This window comes from Phyllostomus discolor, chromosome 2 (genome assembly GCF_004126475.2).
Source record: "Phyllostomus discolor isolate MPI-MPIP mPhyDis1 chromosome 2, mPhyDis1.pri.v3, whole genome shotgun sequence".
Classification (NCBI taxonomy): Eukaryota; Metazoa; Chordata; class Mammalia; order Chiroptera; family Phyllostomidae; genus Phyllostomus; species Phyllostomus discolor.
The window spans coordinates 176,011,747-176,034,679 of NC_040904.2; the positions used below are offsets into that span (position 1 = coordinate 176,011,747).

At 42.0% G+C, this 22,933-nt stretch overlaps 1 protein-coding gene across 2 annotated transcripts in view; it reads left to right on the plus strand.

The window, feature by feature from the left end:
• Positions 1 to 1,123: 1,123 nt before the first annotated feature.
• PKP2 (plakophilin 2) overlaps positions 1,124 to 22,933 on the plus strand; it is an 88,007-nt gene continuing 66,197 nt past the window's right edge. The window contains exons 1-3 of one of the 2 annotated variants that reach the window (XM_036019178.1): positions 1,124 to 1,474; positions 18,193 to 18,305; positions 18,678 to 19,372. In XM_036019178.1, coding sequence (XP_035875071.1) covers positions 1,252 to 1,474; positions 18,193 to 18,305; positions 18,678 to 19,372 — 1,031 coding nt within the window. In that variant the 5' untranslated portion in view covers positions 1,124 to 1,251. The remainder of the gene's footprint in view (positions 1,475 to 18,192; positions 18,306 to 18,677; positions 19,373 to 22,933) is intronic. The other variant, XM_028533025.2, reaches the window with a different exon arrangement.

Here is a 22,933-nt window from a genome sequence, read left to right on the forward strand (position 1 = left end):
TTTACAGTTCCTGAGTGATTTGAGGGAAAGTGAACATAAAACTCAAGTAGTCAAAGGAAAATTATCTTAATACCAGGGATACATACTTTTTTCCTGCTTCCCAAATCCAAAGAGGAAAATCAGGACGAGTGGCTTAGGTTATAAAATGTAAGTAAGGTCAAGGACCCTTGAGCTTAGTTCTCAACTTCTCAGTAGTCAATTACGTGTGAAACATAATTAATAGCATGATAAATATAAGTTGTGGAAAATGCAGAAGTCAGAGGCCCCTTCCATGGGCCTCCTACAGAGCCTGTCATAAAAAGGACTTAATCAACAGTAGAAGGGCTATTAAAACGTATCACCTATTAAACGTGTGCTCTTCCCTGGCGCCTCTTACTGTAGTTTCTCTGTGTGGGTGTGTTCGTAAGAGAGGAGTCAGTGAGCAGAGAGTGTACTGGGTACAACATGTATTCGTAAGAGGAAACAGATCTCAATGAGGAAGAACATATGTTTTTGACACTGCATCTGTGCAAAAAGCACATAGTCCCTGAAGTTGTACTAAGAAAAAAAACTACCGTATTATAAAAAATATTTTATTTCACATATGTCATCTTGGCACATTTTCCTTCTACTTTTTTTTTCTGTCTGACTAAATAGTCCTTTCTCACCCTCAGGTACAGGAAAACTACGAAATGTTTCAAACAGTCTGACACAAACTGACTAACCAGATGTGCTTACTCACTAGGGGTTCCCAGAGGCAAACAAATCTCAGCCCAGTAAGACACATGACTCCTCAGGGCACACCTGCCCGGAAGGCGTCCCGTACGCCATCCAGCGGAAACCACATCCTTCGAAGGCTGGGCGGAGGCCGGGCGGAGGCCGAGCGAGGCAGCCAAACTTGGGCGCGGATCTGGCACGCAGTGTCCTAGGTGATCCCAGAGTGCGCTCTACCCTGGAGCGCCCGCGCCCACCCCTACCTCCCCGGGGGCGGGCCCAACTCGCCAGGTGCCGGCTCCCGCGGCCGGCTCCGCCCCCGCTCCCGCGCGGAGTGCGCCTGCCTGGTGGGAGCCGCGCCCCCTCCCCCGGGGAGGCTGGACTCTACGTCCCCTCGGTCTTGCTCCCCTCTGGACCGGCCTCCCACCGGCGCTGGAGGCGGGGCTGGAGGCGGGCCGAGGCGGTGAGGCGGGGCTCGCACCAGTGCCCGGAGCTCCGCTGCAGCTTCAGCCGCAGGTCTCGTGGCGGGCGCGCGGCTCGGTCGCTTCCTTAGGTCCCATGGCAGCCCTCAGCACCCCCGCTGAATGCGGCTACATCCGGACGGTCCTGGGTCAGCAGATCCTGGGGCAGCTGGACAGCTCCAGCCTGGCTCTGCCCTCCGAGGCCAAGCTGAAGCTGACGGGGAGCAGCGGCCGCACCGGCCAGGCGGCGAAGAGCATGCGGATCCAGGAACAGGTGCAGCAGACCCTGGCCCGGAAGGGCCGCAGCTTCGTGGGCAATGGTGAGTGAAGCTCTGCAGCCCCCCGCCACCACCCCGACCCCCCTCTTCCACCTTCCCTACTCACTCCCTCACCTCTCAGCTCCCCGTTGCTTCGACTCGCTGCTTCCTGAGGGTGCGGACCTGGGCTTCTGCCCACCTGTTGCGGTTCCTTTGTACGAGCTGCCGCGCCTCCCGACCCAGACCCGCTTACTTGGGGAGAGCACTCTTTTCTAAAATAATCTCCTACTCGGCTTTGTCATATATGTACCTACATATATTAAATGCACATACATATCCATATGAAAGAATTCAGTACATGATTTTCACTCCTTCCTTAACCTGCTGCCCTCGTCCCCTTCCCCTTCCCCACGGGTCTTAATCTGGAGTCTCCGGGAGTCTGTAAACACTTCGAAATTTTATGCAGAAATTCAGTATGATCATTTTTCGAGAAGAAAGTACCCCTAGCTTTTATTAGCTTTTTAAACATCTTGAAAAAGAAAACCTGTAAGTACTGGCGCTCCTACAAACTATAAATTGGGACTGCGGTGCCTCGCTCACGTACGTCGGGGCGCTCCATCCAGTGTTAGAAGCGAGGGGTTGATCTAGAAAGTAAAAAAAAATTGATTAGGAGGCTTTGAGCCAGGGAGCTATCACACCGCCCCAGGGAGGAAGAGGGGGAGGAGGAAGGACTTTGGCCCCGCCGGCCCAGCACCCCAGCCCGCACCTCTTCCGCCAAGAGGTGAGAGGGGTTTTCAGATAAGTAAAATACTATGTCAGTAATTGGTAGTTAGGGTGTAATTGATGAAGGGTGAAGCAGTTGGCAAACTATTATAGATGTAAAAATTAGAAAGCATGAAATATTTTCCCCTGCTAAAAGCCAGATAGAGCCACACAGTCTCTCCTTTATTAGTTAATTAATTTTTTCATTATAAAGTATTATAAGCTTATGATAGAAAAGAGAAGAGTTAAGAAACTGAACAGTTAATTAAGTTGGGGTATCAGTTTGTTTCCTGCAATGTTGAATGAACAGTTTCTCTAGGAAGTGACAGGGCTTTGGCCAATGGAGAAGGAAAACGCTGGCAGACCAGACTAGAAATTTGCAACAGCGGACCCTGAGAGGATGTATTGTTTTCGACTTCTGTAAAAGAATCCTAAAGGATCAGGCAGTCAATATTTATATATTTGAAAGGTAAACAGAGATGTGTAATGACTATACTTCATGTGACTGCCTACTATGTGCCAAGAATTGGACTATGTAGTTTGTGTTCATTACATCATTTTACCCCTTCCCCCAAACAACCCTTTAAATTGAAGAACTTGTTAGATAAGTTCTTCAGTCTCCATTTTACAGATGAGGACATGAAATAGTTAGGTAACTCTCGGGTTCTCATAGGTAGCAGAACTGAATTTAAATTTATAAGCCTGAAATTTTAAACGACTCCTCAGTTATATTGTTAAGGTTTTTGGTTAGTAACACAAAGTAGAATTTTTGTTAGACACCAAGCCCTCTCCCATTTTTCCTTTTCCAATTGCCCAGTGAGTAGGCAATTGAAGTGGTTCTGAGACAGTGGGAGGTCTAGATAACACAGAATTGACACAGTGCATGAAAAAAAAAAACCCCTGAATTTACATTTACAAGGCTAACCACTGCAAGACAATAGAGGTCAATTTTTGACCAGTGGAGTCACTGCATCCCTTTAGTCTGTGCAGAACCAGTGCCACCCTGGAACCAAACTAGCTTCTGCTTGGGAGGACACAGGGATGCGCATCAGACCTTCATTCGTACCCTCTGAGAATGGCTAGCCAGAAGGAGCAACCAGACATCAACTATTCAATAAATGGGGGGGATGATCAGAAGGAAAGTGAGCATTGCTGAATATCTACTATGTGCCTAGCCCTGTTCAAAAATATGTGTGCATTTTATTTTATCCTTAAGTCAATTATATGAGATGGACACAAGGAGTAATTTCACGTAAGTAGAATGTGTTAGCCTCTCAATGTTTATTGGATGCTTAGTCCCAAACCCACACATGATCTGTCTTCTCTACAACATGTGCATTCATGTTGCTTCATGAATTCAAGAACAGTCGAATGGGCCTGTACTTCATGCAGGACACTGCAGGTGCTGAAGTAAACATAGACTCTGCCTGCTTTAAAGCAAGGAGTTAAGAGTCTGAAGAAAGAAACCTCCCTCTAAAAAATGCATTATCAAATAAAAAATGGTAAGCAACACTAAAAAAGAACAGCTAATGCATTATGGAGTTTAGAAAGACAAATTAGACCACTCACTGAAGAGAATTTTGAAAAGCTTCTAGAGGGATTGGGATTTTAGATCCCCAAAAGTCAATAGGATTGGACCTAGGAACTGTGGCTGGAGAGAAGAGCATTTTAGGCAGGAATAGCAGAAATACTTCATAGTTCACGGAATTGATATGGGAGAGCAAAGGGCATTGTCACCGTGCTTCTGCTCTAATGCTGAGGGCAGCTGGTTAAGTGGCTCTTCAAACCAAGGAACAAAGTGTTTAAAATATTTTGATTGCAACAGGAGCTTCCCAGCAAGCTGAAATACACTCAGCAGCGTGCACAGAAGTGCAAGTCAGGCAGAGAGATAAAGCAGCAAACAACACCTACTTACTTTAAAGCCTGAGCTTTCTGAGGCTCAAAAAAGTAATCGGCTTGAAAGGAATTTAACATTAACGTGCCATGGAACAATTACCAGAGGTGGTTCAAGTATGTTGTTTAATTAAAGTTCTTTGAAAAGGTCTAGGGCCTCTCGATGGTTTTTGAGTATTACGTTTATTATTTCCTTATTACTATCAGGTCTCTAAAGTTGAAACAGACAAGCAATTGTTGAAACAGTGCATCTGGAAAGAATCCTGTATCAACAGAAGAAACTCTGGGAAGAAATGACCCCGGTGTTAACTTTGTTAGCTCCAGGGCTCTGGAGAATTCTGAATTGTTGACATACCTGTAGGATTGAGGCAGCAGATAATCTGAAAACAGATGAGATATATGGGGCTGATCTGTTGATAAATACCTTGCAAGGATCTTTAACCCGTCAGTTTCTCTCTACTGCCTTAATATAGGTGGGTGGTTTTCATTGTAAATCGCTCTAACTTTTGTTCTTTTAAACTGTGATGAATGGTTTTAAAGTTAGCTGTAACTCATGGGGGTGGAGGCAGAGGGGCAGAGGGGCATAGCAGCATTGTGAAATGAGTCTGTATTGTAGGGAATTTTTTAAATCCTTTTATAAAAGTCACAGAGAAGACATTTAAGAATTGCAAGTATTAGCGAAGGGAAATTTTGAAGTGTCCTTATCATACTTATTACACTTACTTTGAAAGTACTACCACTTTACATATTACACTGTTCCCTTCTGGAGCCTGCATTAGGAGGAAAGTCATGTTTTAAATTGTATGTAATACATAAAAAACGCAATGAACAATGTCGTAATAAAATTTGCAACTTTTTGAAATCTACCATAAAACCTTGAGGCATGCTATTTACTTTGACAGTTTCCCTAGCCAGTATCTTTTGAATATCTGTGATCAGACAGAATTCTGGAGAAAGGACTGAAAACTGGCTAAGGTAGCAAAAAAAGTGATTAATAGGTGTTATGTGGCGGGGATGGGGAGGTTAGACATTGTTCAAATCCTGTGTGAATTCTTTGATTGCCAAATAGGAATTCCAGGAATGAAGCAATTCTGGAACCAAGGTGACTAGTCATTCAGAAAGTAGAGATATCAGGAGAGGAGAGGAAAAGAAAGGAGCTCAGTGGTGGGGTGGTAGGGACATGGCCATGCTGCTGTGAATGCAAAGTACCACCTGATTTAATGTACTCCCGTGTCTGCCTGATACAGCCCATGGGCCCTTTTTTGTCCAGTGTCTAGCATATCACTTGCAGTGAGTACCAAAAAAAGAAAAAAGTGTGTCTTTTTTTTTTAGGGATTGTTTTGATGATTGTTAGTCAAAGGAAACAGAACTTTAACACAATGGCGATTACAAAAATTGAGCTCTCTACCCCTAGAAATGGCTAGAACACATCTTTTATGGGTAAGACCTTGGGTCAGGCAGGACCTAGTAAGGAGGAGAGTCAATGGAACCGATTGTAATAATAAAGTTCTTTGCTCTGTGCATCACAGTTAAGATACAGGAAATTAAAAAGAAGACGACTGTCCACTTAAGCTTTCAAGAAGGTTCTTGAATGGCATCTGTGTCCTGTGCTAATGCTTCCAGTCCTGGGAATAGAGGGTGGCTCACTTGAAGTAGATGTTCTAGGTATTTGTTGTTCACACCAGCTCCTTCTCCTGAAGTGTATTGGATATCCGCTTTAAATTGTTTTCCCAGGTATTAAAATAAGGCTATATATATTTATTTTATCTACAAATAGTTAACATTGATTTTACACTAAAATTGAATTCCTGAGCTGATCAATAACAATCATTAAAGCTTTATTTTCTTTTCTGAAAGAACACACATTATTGGCAACCTATCAATATACTAATGAAATAGAATAAGAAATATGTTGCTAAACCCTCTAATATCTAAAAATTAGATGTGGTCAGTACAGCCTATAGTAAGATCAGTTTGTTCTATCTCAGATGACATTCAGGAATTTTCAGTTATACACTTCTGAGATAAATGTTTTCCAGCTACTTTGCACGTGTACACAAATGTGTGAAGACATAGATAGCATACTTCTCCTGGGGAAGTAAGCAGTTAAAGGCAGTGTTGCAAGGCGGGGAATAGAAAAAGTTAGGAGAAAACCTAACCTTTGTATTGGAATGAGCCATCTCACTCCCCTGCCTTATTAGAGTAAGAATAATAGAATTTCGGTCCTCTTACCATAGAAATATTAAGATCTCTATCGTGTATCTTTGTGTGATGTTGTTATTGGTGACTGGATATTTGACATAAAAGCAGTTGTTATGTTATTATGAGCTGGGGAACCCAATATGTAGCCTTAGAGAAAAATGCATATTTACAAAAAAGAAAATATAATCGCCATTACCATGAAAAGAATTCACATATTTTTACTCTTGGAATAATCAGCTTTTGGCTTAACAATATTATTGTAATTGGCCAAAGCATTACAACCACGTTTTGGCAATCCTTTCATTTTCAGAAGAAAACATTGCCCATTAGAAGCTTAATAGATTATTCCCGCTAAATCTTAAATTTCAGTAGTACATCCATGGGATGGGGTTGAGAAGGATCACATTGGAATTATTGTAGCTTGATTACCTCTGTTCTTTGAAGGAGAAAAAAGGGAACTTTTCTTGATAGATAATAGGAACTTGTTGTAAGCCACCAAAATATTACAGATATATACACAAGCCATACAGAGAGGAGAATGACAGTAAATGTATGTTATCCAGATGTAGAACTAACCTTGCCAAAATGAGCATAGTAAGCTTTTCTGATCACCCAGGAAGAAAGTCAGCCCCTACTCAGGGGAAAGAAATGTTCCTTCCTCTGTATTCCCAGAATGACAGAGAAACAGTAAAAAATATTTGAGTACCTACCTTCCACCTGTTCCAAGACAAAAACACACAAGCAACTACAGTCCTCACATTTGGGCTCCACTGTGCAATCCACGGGATAGATGTCAGCCTGAAGGATTAAGTGTACGCTGAATTTGTGTGACTGGCTTATTTTGAATGTATGAGGAACTATGACTAATCAACAATTACCTTGTCAAGTGCTGATGCAGGACTGTACTAGAAGTGAGTGCAAAGGACGTGAGTCTTCATGTCAAGGAGGTAGAAATTTACTTGAAAGATAAGACAGCCTCTTCCTGTTCTGTCCTTGCCTCACTCCAATCCGTTTTCCCCAGAGCTACTGGAGTAAATTTTCTAAAGTATCATCGAATCACCTGATTTATTTTCCTTCAATTTATTTTCTTGCTGTTATCTACAAGAGTAAAATCATCATTCAGCGTGGCATTCCAAGGTCTTCATGATGTTATGCCTGCAACTTCTCAAATGTCATACTATCACTACTACCCCCCCACAACCTCAAACATGTGTGATTTATCTTGTTTGGTATTCTCACTCCTACCCCTTACTGCACTCCTCCCTCCCCTCTCTCAGCCTGATTAACTCTTGCAAGCCCCTCAAAACTGAGTTCAGTTGTATCTCCAATAGCAGCTTTCCATCACCCCTCCTCCACCTCATACTGTAGAGGAAGATCTTAAATACAAGTTAAAGATTTGATAATCGTGAGTCACAGACGATGTTTCAGCAGGGGAAACACGGAAAATGCAAGGGTTTTCTGAAACCCCATTTGGCACATTTGGTGGATTTAGAGAGGGGATAGCAGTTGTGAATCATTTGGGAGGGAAGAGGTTAGCTGTGCAACTGAGAGGCTGTAGAAATTTCATAACTTAAAACCCCTTACAAAAACCTGTAATGAGCTTTTAAAGCAAAAAAGAAATCTGTGAGTTCCATAAATTCATCTTTTCAGCTGTCGCATCATTGTGAGAGCATATGATATTTGTCATCGCAGCTCTGAAGTTATCATTATGGGATATCTCAGCAAGTGAATTGGCAGGAATGTCAATGTAAGGAGACAAATTACAGGAATTAAGAGATTTAGAAAATGCCAAGCTGTAGCAATTTAGTACTTCACCAGTGTGCTAAGTTACCAGTTTATAATCACAAATTCTATAATGACATATTCTGGCTACTCAAACAAAATACATTCTGTAGATACTGACACCATGAAAGGGCCTCTTAAATATATATATATGTGTGGTTATCTAGAGCAGTAATTTGAAGATTGTCCCCAAAATGCCATAAGCTGATATATCAGAGGATAACCTCAAACTGCTTAGGGGACTCTAAAAATAAGGACTCCCAGCAGCTGGCTGCTATATTCTCTTACTAGTCACACAGTGGCATGTAGAGCTTATTGTCCGTTCTTTCAAGAGAACGGCTCTGCCCCTGGCCTGTTCAGCTTTGTTGGAAAGCAGCTGTGCTCACCGCTGTGCCACCAGTGCCGTGCCCTGACACAGCACTGGCTGTGAATGCTTACAGAGCTGACTGTCCAGCTTCACCCCCAGTACACTGAATTGTTTCTTAGGGTTGATTATGTGAGCTGTGTTAACTGTAAGAATAATTACACAATAATCACCCCTGCACACATTTTGTGAATTTTTCAATAATTCAAAACATTTATTAGACTTTGGTGTGCTTTAAAACATTTATTCACCGTAGCTTCTGAAACCAACAAATTCGACTCATTTTCCAGCCCAAGCAAGTACTTATCTGAGTTATGTGCAAGGTGTGAAATTGTAGTTTCCAAAAATCATATTGGGTCATTGTTTTAGAAAGTAAGAATAGAGGAAGATAAAAGAAGTTTGTTTTTTAATGGAAGTCAGGGGAAAGAATTCTGTTATATGCCCACACAAACAAAAATGCATCCTACTGTATGGTTCTTGATGGGTCCTGACAGATTTCATGTTTTCTAAGTTACCACTTTTGCTAGCAAATAACTTTAGGAGCCACTAAAATACGAGTTGCTATACAGAGGTCTAATAACTTTCAAGATGCCATGTCTCAACTCTATTAGCAGGTCCCCAGTTTTACTCTAATGGCAGAAGTGAAATTCCTTCAGGTGTGCAGAGAAGGAGAGCTGTTACTACCAAAAGCCAGAGGTGATAGCTTTTAGACTTCAACTTCTCTTTCCACCGAAAAGACCGTTGTGAATCCACACCATGAAGGCAGCTGCTTGTGAACACAATTAAGTGTCAAGTGTCGCATTTAAATCAACATCAGCAGTGAATGCCACCTGGACTGCATACCAGCATCCATTTTCCCCCACAAACCAATACACGGCTTTTATTGCATCGTTACAATATCATAGGTTATCTAAGTCTGAGGAATCACTGGACATCTTGCCATTTCTGTAGCTGAACAACTTAGATCTTATTCACCAGCCTTATGAGCTCTTGCTCTTTTTCAAAAACATAGATACCATCCAGCAATTTCTCATGTCCTTCATTTTAACTATTGTGGCTTGTTGAATCAAAACAGCTGAATTTGATACAAATTCAATGCCGGGTCCTTAAAGAATGAACTCATCTTTCTGTGCTTGAGATACTGAACAAGCAGTACCTGACCTCATCCGAACCCTGCAGATACATTTTTCACCCAAGAAACTGCGGGTTTCAACCAGAGAACCAGTCTCCTGAATAACGACATTAATGGGGAAATAAGCATACACAGACCTCATCTTTTTTTTATTTAATCTTACTGTATTTTCCCCCATTACCATTTAGTCCCCTTAAACCCTCCTCTCCCCAGCAATCATCACACTGTTGTCCATGTCCACGAGACATTTTTCCTTTTTGCTCAATCCCTCCACTCCCTATCCTCGCCCACAACCCTACCCACTAGCTGTCATCTGCTCTCCATCTGTGAGTCTGTCTCTGTTTTGCTTGTTCAGTTTGTTCATTAGATCCAGCATATGAGTGCGATGATAAGGTATTTGTCTTTCCTTGACTGGCTTATTTCACTTAGCATAATGTTCTCCAGGTTCAGCCATATTATTGCAAGGGGTAAAATTTTCTTCTTTTTTACAGACAAGTAGAATTCCATTGTGTAAATGTTCCATAGTTTTATTCATTCATCTATTGATGGACACCTGGGCTGTTTCCATATCTTGGCAATTGTAAATAATGCTACAATGAACATAGGGATGCTTGTGTTCTTTTGAATTAGTGTTTTGGGTTCCTTCAATATATTCCCAGAAGTGGGATTGCTGAGTCAAAAGGCAGATCCATTTTTAATGTTTTGAGGTGTCTCCATACTGCTTTCTACTGTGGCTTCACCAGCCTGCCTTCCTACCAACAATGTAAAAGTATTCCCCTTTTTTCACATCCTCAACAGCAATTGCTACTTGTTGATGGATTTATTTTTTAAAAGATTTTATTTATTTATTTTAGAGAGAGAGGAAGGGAGGGAGAAAGTGAGAAAGAGAAACATCCATGTATGGTTGCCTCTCATGCTCCCACTACTGGGGACCTGGCCTACAACTCAGGCATGTGCCCTGACTGGGAATTGAACCAATGACCCTTTGGTTCACAGACTAGCACTCAATCCACTGAGTCACACCAGCCAGAGCTGTTTGTTGATTTATTGACGATAGCCATTTTGGTAGGTATGAGATGGTATCTTACTGTAATTTTAATTTGCATTTCTCTGATGATTAGTGACGTTGAGCATCTTTTCATATGTCTATTGGCCATCTGTATGTCCTCTTTGGAGAAGTGTCTGTTCAGGTCCGTTGCCCAATTTTAAATTGGGTTGTCTTTTTGGTGTTGAGTTTTGTATGTTCTTTATAAATTTTGGACAGAATGCAGAGACCAGAAACAAAGCCACACCTTTGTAGTCAATTAATATGTGGCAGAGGAAACAAGCACAAACAATGGGCTAAAGATAGTTTATTCAATAAATGGTGTTGGGGAAATTGGGTGGATACATGCAGAAAAATGAAACTAGACCACCTTCTTACACCACACACAAGAATAAATTCAAAATGGATCAAAGACTTCAATGTTAGACCCCAAACCAGAGAACTCCTAGAAGAAAATGTAGGCAGCAAAATCTCAGACATTTCTCATAGAAATTTTTTCTCGGATATATCTCCCCAGGCAAGGGAAACAGAAGAAAACATAAACAAATGGGATTCCATCAAACTAAAAAGCTTTTGCTCAGCAAAGGAAATCACCAACAAAATAAAAAGACAATGCACAGAAGGGGAGCACATACTCATGGATGCATCTGACAGGGGTTAATATCCAGACCGTATCTTGTCACGGCAGCCTGGTGTCACACCCCTGATCACGCTCTGAGTAGGACAGCAGGTAGTGCGGACAGTGGTAGCCACCCCCTTTCAATTGCCCCGTCATTTGTCAACCCCAAGGCTCTTTTTTGTCCCAAGGAGACTGACGTCTACGTTATGTGGTTGAAGTCCCTCTGGAGAGTGCCTCTGCACCCCTTCACAATAACCGCACATCTCAGAGGGATGTCGGCATTTTCTGGAACGTCGGACAGTGCGATTGCTGAGAATGGTCTTCATCCTCTCAGTAGATGTGGCAAAAAGAGTCTGTGCATACATTTAACAACACCTGTTTTCATGGAAATTTCTTGTTCCTCCATCTCTGCACATTCTCCTTGTAGAGCTAAAGAGACCAAATCACTTGTTTAACCACACTCAGAGAGTTCTAAAAGCTTGAAGGAAAAGATCCTTTGCTGACTGTGAATGCATTTCTCTTTTCTAAAATAAGTAGGTTTTGTAAAGAGTATGTTTGTGTGGGGTTTTTTTAGCAATTCTCTGTCATCTACTTACCATAAGTGAAGCTATAGTTGATTTTTTAAATGTACCCAGATATAGGTAATGGTGTCAAAATAGAGGCTGGTCGATTTGACTTCATAAATATATTAGATCTAACCAATTAGGTAATAAAGCTGCTCACAAAACTCACAAGAAACAACTGATTGTGGAAATCAGCTTATTTTTAACCCTAAAATAATCTATTATTTTGGACAATACGAGCATAGATAACCAGAAATCAAAATATTTTCCTAACAGCTGCTTAGGGGTAGTATGTTGCTCAGATTAACATTCAGACTAGGAAAGAGAAAATTCCATTATCCTGTGCAGTCTTCCACACCTTTGCCATCTTCTGAACAATTTGGAATCCTTCCATCAAAACCAAGCCCCCTCACCGTCATCCTCCAGCCCCACCTCTCTCTAGCTCCACCCCTACAATTCTTGTTTGAGAAGGGTGGAGTTCAAAGTTCTGTAACTGCTTCCTTCATTTCTCTTGAAGTGGGTGCCCTAAAATGTCTCACGTCAATATTTCTCTCCCTCTCTCTCCCTCTCATCATCTCTCTATAATGAATAAGCATGTCCTCAGGTGAGGATAAAAAAAAATTTAAATGTTCCCTTTAAATCATCACCACCTTTAGGAAACACCAAAAACACATACTACACGTTACAAGTGAAGTGAATGACCACAAAAAATCACAGTAATGTTATTGTGATCCTTGGCGCCTGAGTCAATCAAAAATAACCCAAAGAAGTAAAATTCAATGCCACTGGTTAATTTACCAGAATAAAACTCTGAGGTACAACACAATGTAAGTTAAAGCTTGCATACCAGTTTATTCCTCCTTGTAGAAAAGATTAATTCAAGAAAGAGTATGAGAAACAAATTTTTTGTGATCCAAATTCTGTTTTAAAAACCATATCTCATTTCTGCATGTTGCTTTACAATTTTAAAAGCATTAGGAAGTATGCTTTCTCAGGTAAACCTCTCTCTCAGCAGCTGGGTTAGTAGCTGGAATTAAGGGAAGCTGAGGCACCTGAGTGATTTGTCCAGACACAGGAAGGTGGTGGGTGGAGGCTCCAGTCCACAGCCACAGATTTCTGTGGTTTAGGAAGACACTCACCTCCTTTTGTGAAGTAAATGAATTCTTTGAAATGTAGCCACACCCTCATTTCCCATGTTTGAAAATGTGCATTTTTCACGTTGGATATATTTAAAGAAGCAGGATGTGCCTGTATGTATAATATGCTTTTGTTTGCGCTCTTGTGTCTATTTTTGGAGAAGCATAATTCATGGCTGAATTACTTTATATGTTCAGTAGTCATTATTATAGTATATAATATTATATTCTCTGATCGAACAGAAAATAATGACTAGCCTTAAAGAGACTAGTTTTAATCCCAATCAATATTTATCTTATAAGAAAAAATTCCACCCCGTTCAAAATTTCTTTAAAGTCTTAGAACACAGCTGCTAGTTTACCTTTAATCCACTGATCCCAAACTCATGATTGCCTAGGCAAATTAATCTGCATTATTTGTTGTCTGAGATTGGCCTGTTAACCAGAGAAACTATCTATTATGTTAACCTGCAGGTTGATTACCAGGAGTCACAACTTTTCTGGCAAGGGTAGAGAGTCTGTGATTTAAAGATCCAATCTTTTATTTTATTTCTGGTTGCCGGACATGTAGTTATTTTGGGAACCAGCAAACTGGTCTTACTTAGCCCATTCATCTGAAAACTAAAGGAGAAGTTTCCTTATAAGGACTTACGTCAGCAAATAAAGAATTAACATTCACAGAGTCTTTTGAGTTGCGAGCAAAGGTTCTAGAGGAAAGAGAATGATTGGTTTTCGTCCTCCTATCAAGAACTATGATGCTAATCTCTTCAAGGCTTTAATAAGTGGCAATTTCAGAGAAGCCCCAGTGTATTTAAACAGCAGAGACCAGTGGAAAGGAGGAACCCAGAGTTCAAACCTGATATTGAATCTCTTTGTGATTCAAAGCAAGTAATTTGCTTTCCTATTTATGAAGGGAAATGATAATAGCTGGCTCTGCATCACAGAATATTGAAAAGAAACATGTAAAATAATTTGGGCTCCTGAAAGAAAAGTAATATTGAAATGTAAGGAGTTCATCTAAGTTGCCCTACAAAAAGCAACAGTGTGAGTTGAATGCTTACTTCAGCAGGCCTGATTATAAAACTTAATCATTAGCTATTTTGATAGGCTACCCTGTTTCTCTGGGTCCTGTCCAAAGATTCTTACACATTTAAAAAAATCTGTGCGGGAATTTCGGCTTAAAGATACAAGTAGCCCCCAGTGACTGTTGCTGAATATCTTCCGGTTGCTGGGACACTGTAGGTGGTGACAGGCTAGTGGGGCCCATTGAAGAAATTTTGTTGGATTCCTAAAATTGCACCTTTTGGTCATTTGCCACTTTATTATCAAGTAACAAGAATTAATAGTTCCAGCAACCATCTGTATATGCCATTTGTATTTTCCCATTCTAGATCATCCCTGACTTTCATATATTTAGTTTTCATACAGGATTTCTAAAATCCTGAACATGGATACCCCTACACTGCTTTTCTTAAAGGTAATAAATTTGGTTTCTTACATATCAACTGACCAATGATTTTCTGCTTTGCCATCACTGTAGAAAGGCTACAGTTTTATTGGGGGTGGGGGTGGGTACAGTTTAAGCACTCCTCCGCACGCCCCACCCCAGTGGTGAGGGCTGTCTGGTCCCCAGAGTCCTCAGAATGAGAGCCAGGAGGTTCCCTGGACCTGCTCTGCTAGCCTCCTTTCCCACACCCGCAGGCCCCTGCGGCCCTGCCTCCCTGGTAGCTTGGAGTAGGGTGGAGGAGAGGGACACACGGAATAGTGAGGGCAGAGCTGGGGACTGTGGGCAGCCTGGGCAGGAGCCTGAGGTTGGCATTGAGAGTTGAGTCCTAAGGCCACCTACAACCTTTGCTCAGGGGCCTTGGAGAACATTCCTTTCCTTCATTCATTGTCCTGGTTTCAGGCATTATCTGTCACTGAGGTTAAAAATGAAGGGGCTACCTGATCTTTCACCATCCCTTTTGGAGAAGTCAGCCTGGCTTACCTCCACTTCCCTGGTCTTTAGAGTGACATTTACGAGCCCGCAGCTGCCTGCCCCAGGACTCCTTGGGGCCTGAAACTTGTTTACCCTCCAGGTTGTTTAGCTCTAGGACATCAGACACATATACACATACATTTTGTGGTGGAGTCATTCTTTGTAGGCCCTGAAATAGTAATCTCCGTCCCTCCTCTCCCAAAGAACAACTTGGGAATCTACTCTGAGTCTTTGAAACTTTGACTTTATAACAATTTATTCAGAAAGTATGGTGCTGTGTTCCAATTGTATTGGAAAGAGACTGCCTGGGTCATTTTATTCTCAGTATTTTTCCCCAATCTCTGAAGCCTGAAAAGTTGGGTATTTTTCCTCTGATTTCTGAAAGAATGCTGTATGACAGAATCATTTTGGCTAAAATTAGGAGAAATTTCCTAGGTTTTAGAGATCTTTGATTATTTTGACCGGCTTTGTTCTTTTTGTTTTTCCCTTTGCCAAAGCAGTGGAGGATTATAAAAGAAGAACAAATGAAAAGCTGGGAGGAGGATCAAGGGGTAGAAGAGGGTCACGACACTGTCTTCTACCCTCTGAGGTCTTCTACCACCAGCCCTGAGAGCAGTGTTTGAAGAGACACTGCAGTGCAGTCAGTGCCAGCACGTCCTGTCCCCGCAGCCCTTAAAACATCTATTGAGAGTCCCTGTGGCCCTCGCCGGAGCTGAGCCGGAGGCTGTGTCCTACTCAGTGTTTACAAGAGAGTGGGCTGGCTGGCTGGCTGTTAGACTTCCAAACTAAGAACAAGCCAACCGGGCTGATTCCAAAAATGCAGTCATTTGTAGGGCAGAGGTTGATTTCCTCTCTTGCTTCTCATGTTCAAATACCTCCACCTCAGGTTTGGTCTTTGTTAAGCAAGTCCGTGTTTTCTTTGACCTGACTGAGCCACCTTGTTATATAAGCTATCTTATCTAGTAGTGTTGAGTCACCCTTTTGTTTATTGCCTACCTTTACAGCCTTCTCAGGGACTTCTGGGGTCCTGCCCTGGGAATCCAGTTCTCTGACCTAAGAAGCTGAACTTTTTAGTGTAGACCCACTTAAGTGATTGCCAGATTTCCCAATGTAACAAATATTTATGGATTTTTTGTGAAAATTTCCTCTCCACTTTCTTTTTCCCTAAAAATATTATTTTATATTTAATGTTTTAAATAAATTTTATTGATTATGCTATTAAAGTTGTCCCATTTTTTCTTCTCTTTATTCCCCTCTGCCTCACACCCCCCTCCCACCAGCATTGCCCCACCTTAGTTCATGTCCATGGGTTGTACATATAAGTTCTTTGGCTTCTCCATTTCCTATACTATTCTTAACCTCCCCCTGTCTATCTACCATTTATGCTTCTTATTTCTTATTCCCTGTACCTTTTCCCCCATTCTCCCCACTGATAACCCTCCATGTGATCTCCATTTCTGTGGTTCTGTTCCTGTTCTAGTTGCTTGCTTAGTTTTTGTTTTTGTTTTTTTTTTACATTCAATTGTTGATAGTTGTAAGTTTGTTGTCATTTTACTGTTTATATTTTTGATCATCTTCTTTTTCTTAGATAAGTCCTTTTAACATTTCATATAATAAGGGCTTGGTGATGATGAACTCCTTTAACTTGACCTTATCTGGGAAGTTCTCTATCTGCCCTTCCATTCTAAATGATAGCTTTGCTGGGTAGAGTAATTTTGGATGTAGTTCCTTGCTTTTCATGACTTTGAATACTCCTTTCCAGCCCCTTCTTGCCTGCAAGGTTTCTTTTGAGAAATCAGCTGATAGTCTTATGGGAATTCCTTTGTAGGTATGTGTCTCTTTTTCTCTTGGTGCTTTTAAGATTTTCTCCTTATCTTTAATCTTGGGTAACATAATGATGATGTGCCTTGGTATGTGCTTCCTTGCGTCCAATTTCTTTGGGACTCTCTGAGCTTCCTGGTCTTCCTGGAAGTCTATTTCCTTTGCCAAATTAGGGAAGTTCTCTTTCATTATGTTTCACATAAGTTTTCGATTTCTTGTTCTTCCTCTTCTCCTTCTTGGCACTCCTATGATTCAGATGTTGGAATGTTTAAAGTTGTCCTGGGGGTTTCTAAGCGTCTCCTCATTTTTGGAATTGTCATTTCTTCATTCCGTTCTGGTTGAATGTTTATTTCTTCCTTCTGTTCCAAACCATTGATCTGAGTCCTGGTTTTCTTCCCTTCACTGTTGGTTCCCTTTATTTCACTTTTCATAGCCTTCATTTTTTCCTCCATTTTGCGAGCATACTCAACCATTTCTGTGAGCATCCTGATTACAGGTGTTTTGAACTCTGCATCTGATAGATTGGCTATCTCTTCATCACTTAGTTCTATTTTTGGAGCTTTGATCTCCTCTTTCATTTGGGCCATATTTTTTTGTCTCCCGGCATCTGTTATGTTGTAAGGGGCGGAGCCTTAGGTATGCGCCAGGGCAGGATGACCCAGGTTGCTGCCCTGTGACACTGTTGGGGAGAGTTCCAAGAGGGAACAGTGCCACTTGCTTGGTTCTTGGCAGCTTTCAGTCACTTCTCCCTCTACCCACAAGCAAATCGGGCCCTTCTGCTTCTGATTTTTGGGTGGGTCAGTTTGTGTACATCCTAGGACCCTGTGAGTCTCTCCAGTGAACTCTCCTGTGAGGCTGGGAGCGTCTCCTGCTGCTGCAGTGCCCATGGGTTGTTACAGCTGGAGGTTTTGAGACTTTATTTTCCCACGCTGGAAACCTGGGTTGCGAGGTCTGCCTCGCTCCTCAGTTGCTCCTACTGATTTATCTATGTGCAAATGTGGGACCGCCCAGTCCACCAGCCACCATCTTGCCATGTGTCCTCTCCACCCCAGCTGCCCATATCTGCCCTTAATACCAGTCTGAATGAATGTTTCTTGTTTAACTCCTTGATTGTTGGACTTCCATACAGTTTGGTTTTCCGGCAGTTCTGATAATGTTTTGTTTTTAAATTTGTTGTTTTCCTTTTTCTGGTTGTGCAAGGAGGCAAAGTGTATCTACCTATGTCTCCATCTTAGCTGTAAGTCTTATGTATGTTTAATTTTTAATTCAACTTTTATTTTGAAAAGCTTGTAGAGAATGTTGTGATAACCCTTGACCATTTGCCATACCCAAGGGTGATGTTAAACCAGCATTTATAAAAACTGATATAAATCTAATACTTGTTATTGGCTGGAATCCTTAAATTTAAAATGTACTATTGTTATGCAATGTTTAACTACTGACTAGCTCACTTACATTATTTTAATATACATGCTTGATTGCAGGAAGCCTTCACCGAACCAGCAGTGTTCCTGAGTATGTCTACAACCTACACCTGGTTGAAAATGACTTTGCTGTTGGGTGTTCCCCTGTTACCAAAACCTATGACGTGCTAAAGGTAGGGTACCGAAGAATGTAACACTAGTTATCAGATAACCATGAAAATGTTTTTCAACTCCCATAGATTATGTTTTTAATGTTGCCTTTCCCAAATATTACTCTTTCCTAAATGAATTATAGAAAGATTGATTTTTGTGTGGGCACCATAGAAAACTGGGGACTTCGAAAAGCTTCAAATCCTAGTGCAAATAACTCATCAACCAAGTTAACGAAGTCTTCTTTAAAAATAGATTTTACCTAGAAAGGGCTCAACTTCTCCATGTAACTCAGAGAAATGGGCACCTTGTATAAGAGTCCTGGAATAGTTAGTCCTCAACAAAGATAAAAACTGATTTATGCCTCATTTAAACTTTATTTCTCTCTCGCACAGTCAGGCGTAACCTCAGCTTATGAAGGTCACTGGGGGAGAGGAACTACGCGGTACAACTCACAGAGGTCGGTGGAAGAAAGATTCTTGAGGCAGCCTCTGAGGAGACTGGAGATTTCTCCAGACAGCAGCCCTGAGAGGGGTCATTACTCCCTCAGCAACCAGCAGTACAGCCAGAGAAGCCATGCTGGCCACACGCTGCGGCATGAAGACAGCAGGAGATCAACCCTCCTTATGCCCCCGAGATATGCACGCTCAGAAATTGTGGGTTTCACCTCCCGGCCGGTGAGCAGGCAGCGCTACTATGACACTTACCACAGACAGTTCCAGTATGGGTCTGTTAACGACAGCGTTTTTGACGGTGTCCCTCCCAACCCAGTGGTGCTCACATACCCCAGGTCTGGGACCAGTCACAGCCTGAGCAACCTCTTGGAGAAGGAGAACTACATGACTTCAGGGCTCGCCCCTGGGCAGGGCAGGCCACTGGTGCCTCTGCAGCCCATCACTCAGAACAGGAGCGCTCGGTCCTCCTGGCATCAGAGCTCCTTCCACAGCACCCGCACGGTGCGGGAAGCTGGGCCCAGTGTCACTGTAGATGCAGGCGGGAGGAGGACGCACATGACCGTTGGCCAGGTGGCAGCCGGAGGAGGTGGAACCATGCACAGCGAGAGAGCCACTTACAGCGACTCCCAACTCAGGTGAGTCCCATTTTTGGTCTGCAGGGCACACAGTGCCAGCACATTCTGTTTTCACAGCCCCTACTGCAGGAGCTGGCCCTTCTGTAGCTGCAGAGAAAGGCTTCCTGAGATTAGAAATTAAAATAACCACTTTTCAGGCAATTGCCTAATTGACATGTTAGCCTCCTCTTTACCTCAGGGACAGAGACCAGGCTACCTGCTCATATTGGCAGCTTTGCAGGGAAATGGGACAGTTAATCCATCTGTTGTTCCAAATTAGATGCCAGCTGCAGGGTGACTACCTCGGCTGAATGAGGGCTGATGCCGAGGTAGACCAAGAAATGGATAATTGCATTCACTTTCTTGCAATTAAAAAAGGGGGAGAAAAAAAGAAAGGAGAAAGGCAAAAAGACCTGTTGCTGGTGCTGAGCGAACCTGAAAGGCTATTTTGATAACTACTACTGTAAGAAAGAGTGAGAGCTAAGCAGAGGCAGCTCATTTTCAGATGTTGCTTTCTCTCCTTTTATACCCAATGCTTCTACTTTTTAATTCTAGTGTCAGTGAGTTGGGGGGTATTTTTTTGGCAATACTGAAAAATTTTAAAAATTAGATACTCAAAGTCATTCCTTTGCCTGTCTTTCTTTTACTGTATGGCTTGACTAATCTAGTCTTTGGAACTCAACCCTTATTCAAGTTTAATGCTGGAGTACAAATTTTATAAACTGAGGAGAGAGTTACAAAGAGAAAGGTTGAGAAATGGCTGGATGATTAAGTCACAAATCCTGAAATCATGATGTATTATTATGGTAAAACATTGAATATATGATTTTTTGTTTGAATTCTAATGTTGCTTAATGGAAGTTGTTACCTTTCATTGTCACTTTAAGTGAAGCTATACAGTAGACTCATTGACTGTGCAAGTACTGCTGATAAGAGATGTTAGGGTTAGCCTAAACTTGAAGTAGGAAATATTTTTTTAAAAGATTTTATTTATTAGCCCTGACTGGTGTAGCTCAGTGGATTGAGCACGGGCTGCGAACCAAAGTGTCGCAGGTTCGATTCCCAGTCAGGGTACATGCTTGGGTTGCAGGCCATGACCCCCAGCAACTGCACATTGTTTCCCTCTCTCCCTCCCTCCCTCTCTCTCTCTCTCTCTCCCCCCTTCCCTCTCTAAAAATAAATAAATAAAATCTTAAAAAAAAAGATTTTATTTATTTTTACAGAGGTGAAGGGAGGGAGAAAGAGAGGGAGTGAAACATCAGTGTGTGGTTTCTTCTCTCATGCCTTCTATTGGGGACCTGGCCCTCAACCCAGGCATGTGCCCTGACTAGGAACTGAGCTGACAACCCTTGGGTTCGCAGGCCAGTGCTCAGTCCACTGAGCCACACCAGCCAGGGCAGGAAATATTTTTTATAAAGCAAAATTGTGCATGAGACTTCAAACATTTCATATAGAAAGCAGATCTTTGTCAATATGGACTCACTTATAAAGAAGAAACATGAGTCAGGTAATTGTGGAAGGGAAATGCTGATCAAGGCTTTTAAATGGCTAATTCAAAATTTATGGAATACCGATTCTAATTCTAAGATTTGTGCTACACATGATTTTAACAAAATGATTTTAATAATAACAACGCTATCCTGCCACATCCTCCCACAACTGGCATTCTTCTCTTCCCTCAAGGCTCGGGGTCCCCAGGCTCCGTAAACCAGCCCACGGATTCCCAGCCTCTCATCAACCCCCTGCCATATTGTGTTAGTCCCCCCTGTTTGACCAAACCATTCTCTCCCCAATGCACCAAAGACTGCCTTAGAGCCACATCCAAAGCACACACACATAATTCAGTCCTTAACAGTGCTCAGCCCCTGGGCAGCATTTAACTCCACTGTCTGTGGAATTCTCTCTTCCCGTGGTTTCCCATTTGCCTCCCCAAGACCTTTCTTCTTAGTCTTCTCTGGAAAGACTTTCTGCGCGCTCAATAAAGTCATCTTTGGTATTCCTTCTCTTCCAGGTCTTGCTGCTCTTCCAGAGAGGCCCTGTGTACTACACTTATCTCTTGTGATAATTCCCAAAGTTTTATCTTCAGCTCTGTCCTCTATTCTGAACTCTAGGCTTGTATATACAGGGTGGGGCAAAACTACATTTACAAGTGTGAGTATGCAAAACACAGAGCTTATCCTTGCATTTTATTTATTAATTACTGTATTATTTTCTATACAAACAACTATAAACCTACTTCTGCTCCACCCTGTGTTTCCAATAACCTCTTGGACTTCCCAAAGTCAGTATATCCAAAACTAAATTTATCAGCTCCTCCAGGCCTTCGACTCCTAACCATCTCCTCATACTAAACCTGGAAGTCATTCTTATCTTCTCCCTCCCCAATTCATAACACTAAGTCATATTTTTACTCCTTAATGCTCTGAAATTTTTAATTTTTTCTATCTTCATTGTATAGGTCTGTCTGCCTCTTGTCCCACTCACTCTGAACCGTTCTCTGGTAGTGTTAGAATGGGCTTCCCAAATCTGGTTATTGCTCTCTCCGTTTCATAACCTTTCTTTAATCCCTCCACATTTCCCTGCTTTTTAGCTTGGCACACAAGGCCCGTGTTTCCCCCCTGCATGTCCAGTGTCACCGTTCTACTCTTAATCTTCTCACGTCATCACCACCATCCCCAAACACACCCTCACATAAACAATCGCACCACTTGGAACCTCTTTTATTTCCCGTAATGGAAGGTATGCATTCATACATATCCTTTCTTCCTCTCCATCCATCCATCCGTCTGTCTGTCTATCATCATCTCTCCCCCCTGCAATAGCTCTGGGTTTGCCTGGCTTAGCTCAGATACCACCTTTCCCTGACCACTGCCCTCTCGACCTAGTTTAGGTGCCCCAGTTATCTGCATTGTGTGGCTATCTCTCCCAGAAAAGTATATGGTAGTTATTCATTTACCTATCTTCTCTCCCTCTAGACTTTGAGCTTTCTATGTGTCTTATCATCTTTATATTCTCAGCACCCCCTGTAAATGTTTGGTGAGAGAATGAAGGGATTAAAGAAGGAAGAAATGAAATATAAACTTTTTCCTTCTTAACATCTAGGTCCTTTTGTTACTCAAATTCTAGAAGAAGTATTAACCACACCACTTCAGGTTATTGCTTAAACGAATAGGGTAAATCTTACTAGAATAATTGTATTTCAAAAAGAGAAGGAACACTTGGGGTCAAGAAATTTAAAATGAAAGGCAAGAAATCTATTCTTGGTGATTCCTAAAGTGGCCATTCTGGAGATTAGAAATCGTAGAAATGAACTCTTTTTGAAAATTTTGCTCTCTGTGGAAAGGAGAGTCAGAGGCATTTCCTATAATGAGGAGAATAAATGATCCAGGTGGCATCTGTGCCTGACTCTGCGCCTTGCTTTGCTGTGGCTCATGTCAGCGTCTCAGACTGTCGTCCCCTGAGAGTCCTGCTCCTGAGGCTGCTCTCCTTGGCCTTGTCTCACATTTCACGTCTACCCAGCCCCTACTTTTAGAATCTACTGTTTTATGTTTAATGAAAGTCCCACCTGTAAAGAACTGTTCT